This window comes from Nicotiana attenuata, unplaced genomic scaffold (genome assembly GCF_001879085.1).
Source record: "Nicotiana attenuata strain UT unplaced genomic scaffold, NIATTr2, whole genome shotgun sequence".
NCBI lineage: Eukaryota > Viridiplantae > Streptophyta > Magnoliopsida > Solanales > Solanaceae > Nicotiana > Nicotiana attenuata.
Window position 1 is genome coordinate 22,954 of NW_017673795.1, and position 6,396 is coordinate 29,349.

At 38.6% G+C, this 6,396-nt stretch overlaps 1 protein-coding gene across 1 annotated transcript; it reads right to left on the reverse strand.

Moving 5' to 3' along the window:
- Window positions 1–3,968: 3,968 nt before the first annotated feature.
- LOC109217316 lies at window positions 3,969–5,026 on the reverse strand. The gene is made up of 2 exons (XM_019381557.1): window positions 4,536–5,026; window positions 3,969–4,446 (listed from the first exon to the last, which is right to left on the reverse strand). The coding sequence occupies exons 1-2, from the start codon at window positions 5,024–5,026 to the stop codon at window positions 3,969–3,971; spliced, it is 969 nt and encodes a 322-aa protein (XP_019237102.1).
- Between the last annotated feature and the right edge of the window lie 1,370 nt (window positions 5,027–6,396).

Below are 6,396 nucleotides of genomic sequence, written 5' to 3' on the forward strand. Positions count from 1 at the left end.
CCAAGTATAATAATTCTTAAACAATGTTGAATTAGGGTTTTTCTTATTAGAGACGAATGAAATAGAAATCGTAGTTGCTTTAGATTTGCCTTTTAAATAATAAATGAGATGAGCCTCGCCAAACAAAATACATAAATTGCGGGGCCCTCAATAAATGTTTATATAACAATACATAGATTTCGGGACGAGCCGTTTAGCGAATTTCACGGTTTTCCCCAAAGATGATAACGTGTAGTTGCTTTAGGCGCGTATTTTAATAATATTAGTTTTCTAAATTCGGGTGCACATTTATGTGACCCAAATCCGAATCTCAACGAAGTCGAAATGTGTTAACAATCACGGGTGCACTGGTGCGACGTGGTTCGAGATACATTTTCCCGATGTTGCAATTCTTTTAAAAATAAAAATAATAAAAGCGGTTTACTAATAAAGGCACATGAGTTTGGACATGTTTTGAAACCAGATAAATCAAATACAACAGTTGAGCGACCGTGCTAGAACCACAGAACCCGGGAATGCCTAACACCTTCTCCCGGGTTAACAGAATTCCTTGTCCGGATTTCTGGTTCGCGGACTGTTAACAGAGTCAATAATTTCCTCGGTTCGGGATTCAACCGGTGACTTGGGACACCATTAATATCCCAAGTGGCGTTTCTGAATATTAATAATAAATCTCGTTCCGACTGTCCTTCAATTGGAAAAACTCCTTTACACCCTATATACTCCTTCGGGGTAGGTGTAGGAAAAAGGTGGTGTGACAATAGACACAACCAAATTGAGCAAACCAGACAAACAGTTGATTAAGTCACAAAACTAAAAAAAGAACAAGCTTAATGTAAACTGAGAAATAGGTTAAACACTTAGCACAGAAGCAGTCACATGCTAAAAGAAAAATTGAGAAATAACATGTTTGCAAGATTGACTAGGTTGTTATACACAGGTGCAAGACATGTTAAAACATGGTTGAATCATTCCAAGTACACAACCTACTGTTATTACCAAGGAAACATGACAGCATTGTGATGAGTCAAATAATCATAGAAAGATTAGGATATCATGTTAGCAAAGGGGTTAGATTGCAATCACAAATTAAGACACATATACGAGCTATTACTCATAATATAAGGTAGAATCATGTCAAGTAGCAAGCATAGACATTCAAGCATTGTTATAGTGGTCTAATTAACAAAAGATGATCCAATTTGTATCAAAGGTTTAGCCGAACATCTGAAAGTACTCATTCAAACATGATGAGACAACTGTTCCAAATCACAAACAACACTTGAGGAGGGGGGTATGGGGTCGAGTGATCATGTTAAATGACACAATCGCAGGGAGGTAAATTATGACTAACAAATGAAGGTCTTAACACAGGTTAGCACAAATGTAAGGCATTCATTGCAGGGATTCAAGACAAGTGAGTAAACATGTTCATGAGCATTTAAGAGTTTAACACACTAACAGAATAAACCCTTAAGAATGTCCAGATTAACCAAGATAGGGATAGATAACTTCAGAACTGGTAGCATTAGGAGCAGTTAAGTGTTAAAGAGGCTAAAACATGTAAAGTTGATAGAACAATACCTAACACAACTCATAAGCGTATTGAACCATAGATTGAGAAGTAAGAACACATGCAAATCATAAACATGTAAGAATGAAATTGAAGAAGTCGAGTGACTCACCAGTTAAGTGAAAATGCACAAAAGAACAAAAGTCCACAATATTCTGAGTAGCAAGATCCCAGAACGAAATGGCCTTGGCTTCCAGCCGCCCAAAATCGGAATATAGAATGCAAATCAGAGTAAAGCTTCAAATTTAGTGAAGCTATATCGAGTTCAGAAAAGTCTCTCTCTAAAGGGAATGGGGGAAGGGTTTATATAGTGGTAGAAATTAAAATCTAAATAAGGAAAAACATCAATCAAACACGAGAAAGGAAAGATTCATTACATGCAATCAGAATCAGCAAGGAAAATGGAAAAGTCTCAAACCCTAATTTTAGGGAAAGTGTAAAATCGGTAGAATAAAATCAAAACACCACACAGAATAGGATGAACATAGACGAAATATCAATTAAAATCAGAGAATCGAACCTGTTTGGGATCGATTGAAAGGGGTCTAAATACCCTAATTTAGGGTAGGTAAGAATCATCAACAGATATAGAAAATATTCGTACTTACAAAGAATACATTATAGACAGAATAATCAGAGAAATCAAGGATTTAAATCGATTTGGTTTGATTTTGATGAGATTTGCTTGCCATGTTAGGCAAGCAACTAAGTAACACCATAAATGAGTAACTAGTAGAGAAGGAACACGGATATGGTAAGTAAATAACAGGTAAATCCCATGGCTAAAGGGATTAGGAAGGGGATTGGTATAGCGCGGCGATTAGGGTTCTTCAAAGGTGAGAGAGAGAGAGAGATTAGAGGCGGCGGTCTTTAGGGAATGGGGATTAGGGTTAGGGTGAGGAGATATAAGGGAAGGGGATGGGGTTTTTTGAGCCGTTGATCATTTTTGATCAACGATTGAGGTTGTAAGGAGATTTGGGTCGGGTTTGGAAATGGGTGGGGATTAAGGGGTCGTTTGGATTGGGCTATGGTGGACTGGGCTAAGGTTTGGGTATTTGGTCCACAAATGTGGATAAATTGGTTAGAAAGGGCTATTATTTAAATACCCAAAATTTTATCAAAAAATAATTTATAAAAGTAATTAATAAATGATAAAAATATCATCTGTGCACTAAAATGATTAAAAAAATTAACTTAATATAATAAAAATATAAAAAGATATTTTTTGTATAAATAATGTAATTATTAATAAATATAGGTTGCTATTGCAAAGTGTGCAATTAGCCTAAAAATGCAAATGTAATTATGAGAAATGAAATAAAATATTTAAATATACATGCTGGTGTAATTAATAAGTTCTTTTTTAGCAAATATACCACTAGGCAGGCTGCGCAGTGGCTAGTATATAAATAAAATCTCAAAATGGGTCCAAAGCTTACAAGATGTCCAAACAAAAATAGAAGTTGCATGAAGCTACTAGCTACTAAGAAAACAGAAAAGCTAAAGTCTAATGAACTAGCTATTACAACATTGTCCGCTGAATTCTTCCTTCTCCTGTCAGTGTATGTGAATCCAATTGGCAGTGGCAAATACCAAGCAGCACCTATCAAGCTCTCACCAGGCGCCAGGGTATGCAGTCTATAAGCTAAAATGAATTCCAAACATCTCCACCATAGAATTAAAGCCAGCATAGTCTTCCAATCATTAGTGTTTCTACAATATGATCCCCATAGGCAGTGTAATGACTCTATCCAAGTATAAATTATGTGGTCGATCATCAATATTATCCAGGCTGGGGCTGGCTTAAGGCAGGCTTTACAAGGCAAAAGCCAGGCTGGGGCTGGCTTTAGGCAGGCTTTGCAAGGCAAAAGCCAGGCTGGGGCTGGCTTTAAGCAGGCTTTGCAAGGCAAAAGCCAGGCCGGAGCTGGCTTTAAGCTGGCGACACCAGGTTATTGGTAGGGTATCATCAGGCTTTATCTCGACGCCGCTAGGCCTGGGGTGTTGGATGATTTTGTAAGCTTGGATCCTTCTCTTCCTGAACCTTTAATGTAGAAATCATTTTAAACATTGCTAAACCATCCTCAGATTGAGCATGAAGACATGCTAATACCACTGAGAAATGATTCAACAATCTCAAGAAATTCCACATAACAGATTCAACCTTTTCCTTAACATTTTAGCATATTAGAAGTAGAATAAATTGCACCATCCAATAACTGCTTATCACATTGGTCTTGTACACTATCAACGCACCTCTAGAATTATTATGTGACCATGCTAATACCACTGGAAATGACCTTAATAGTTTACAGAATGAGACATAAAAGAAACTCGCAGGTATGTGCAGATTCCAATCCTGTGAAACTCAGATGTACTTGCAAAAGAAAACACAATGTTAGCTATCAAATCTGCCACTGAGTTGCCTTCTCTGAACAGATGTTGAAAGATCACATTGAAGTTGCCCTTCATCTACTATAATTTTCTTCACATTATTTGCAATTACCCAAGGAGGATCCCATTCCCCTTCTATCACTTTCTTCATCACTAATGAATCAGCCTCCAATATAAGAGGGTGAAGATCATGCTCCACATAGTATTCCAATCCTTGAAGAATATCCTCCAAAATAGCCAACTGCTTGAAGATATCACCAAACGTTTCCCTACTCCATTTTGACAATGCCGCCTTCACCCTCTTGAGCTTCTGCTTGAACATCAAAAACGGATCCCCTATGAAATTAGCTTCCCAATTCTGCCTCACCACATCCATAAATGTAGCATGTTTAGTCCAGAAGTTCAAGAACCTGAAAGGCTTGACAAAATTGGTGGTCTGCTCCCCACATGTTATTAACAATGGTGCATGATCTGATCTAGTTCTGATTAGATGTTCAACTTCAATAGTTGAAAACTTGTTTTGAAATGGCAAATTCACAAAGATCCTATCCAATCTTTTGAATATACATACAACATTGATCTCCCATTCCACCATGTAAATGGACTTCCTTTGTATCCTTGTTCAAACAAACCACAAGAGTTTACACAAAATGCAAAATCCACATATTCAGGAAGGTGTAGTGCTAGTCCTCCTATTTTCTCATCTTCATGTAATATCACATTGAAATCCCCTCCAACCAACCATGGCAATTTCATATCACTTGCTATGTAATACAAGTGATCCCACAATTCCAATCTCTCCATTGCTGAACATTTTGCATAAACAAATGACATCATCATGTGCTGCCTCAGGTCATGTTGAAACACTCTTACAGTCACCTGTTGCTCAGTATAATCCACTAATTCCCATTCCACCGTTGTATCAACGAACAACCATATTTTCCCATTAATATTTGCATAAGCAGTCTCCACATTCAACCTTCTTCTATAGCTATCAATGAGTCTCTTCTTTTGAAAAAGCTCCATCAATGCAACTACACAAAAGTTATGCTCCCTATTCATGTTGATCACCCTAGGAAAGGCCTGTTGTGTATTGATAGATCTTATGTTCCACATTAATGTTTTGATCATCATTTAAATAGAGAAGCTGCCCTCTTGGGAATAATTCTTGAAGGTTGTTGTGGCTCTTTATTCTGATTCTTCTATGTTTCTTACCTCCTTTAGCACTAGCTGTAGGTGATAGATACACATCCTTAGCCACCTGTTTGAAGTTTTCTGCTGTTGATTCATCATCTCCCTCATCCTCCATAGGATATTGTCTCATTAACTCTTCATCAATTGGTGCCACATTGTGTGTAAATAAATCATGTAAATGTTGTAGTGGAGTCTTCAGTGGAACATTAAGATGCAGCTGCATAATTTGATCAGTGTCATATTCCATAGGCACTTTCTCTATTTCCCCAGATGTTCTTGGAACAATTGCCTGCTCATCAGCCTTTTCATTGCTATTCAACATAGAAGAAGCAGTAGCCTGCATCATTTTGAATTGCTGCTTGTATACACTGCCTAGCCCACGAATTACTGTGGTAGTCTGCTCAGAAATGTCTGTTCTACTGATATCACCACCTTTTCCATTGCCTGTGCTTTGGTCTAACCCTAATGTATCATCCCTAAGCTTCACATTATCATCAAGTTTGTTCTCCAATGCATACACCGGAACACCATCTACATAGGGCAAAATCTTGCCAGTTGCACTAGGGATAGGGTTTACTGTCGCTGCTTCATCAGGTGACCTTGGCGCTAGGCCTAGCGTCGCCAGCTTATCGCCTGCGGTACTTGGCTCTTGGCCTGGCGTCGCCAACCTATCGCCTGGGGGTCCTGGCTTTCGGCCTGGCATCGCCAGTCTATCGCCGGGTGGGCTGCTGTCCCTCACTTTGTCTCCTATTGTCTTTGTCATGCCTAGTTGATCATCCTCCACCTCAATTGCATCACTCCGTAAAATCTTTGTTGAATTTACCCCATCAAGGTCCTCAAGCTGCCCAGAATCTGCAAATGTTTGAGACGGAATATCTTGACATGATTGGTTTGTAGTCACATTGAGTTGCCTTAGCTCCTCTTTGCTAGTTCCAAACCTTCTATGAATCCAGTCGATTGTGGATTCATTATAAGCCCTTTCTGATCACTAGGAGCAATATCCTTAACTAAGTTCCTATTGATTACCTTCTCCAGCTGGCTTAGCATTAGCATCTTCCCCAGCCTTAATCCCAGAAGCCTTAAGATTGGGGCTTGACACTCCGGTATTGCCTTCCTTTTCCTTCTCCTGTCCTTTCTTGGATTGATTTTCCCCATGTTCCTTCTTCTTACCATTTATATGATCCTCACCTTTGCCTTCAGTAATTTGTAGAGTAGGTTGATGAACTTCCTCAACCTCT

Coding starts and splice junctions, on each gene's coding strand:
- LOC109217316 (XM_019381557.1), bottom strand. CDS start 5,026: ATGAATAGGGAGCATAACTTTTGTGTAGTTGCATTGATGGAGCTTTTT. Junction 4,447..4,535: donor TGGAATGGGAGATCAATGTT/GTATGTATATTC, acceptor ACATCTAATCAG/AACTAGATCAGATCATGCAC.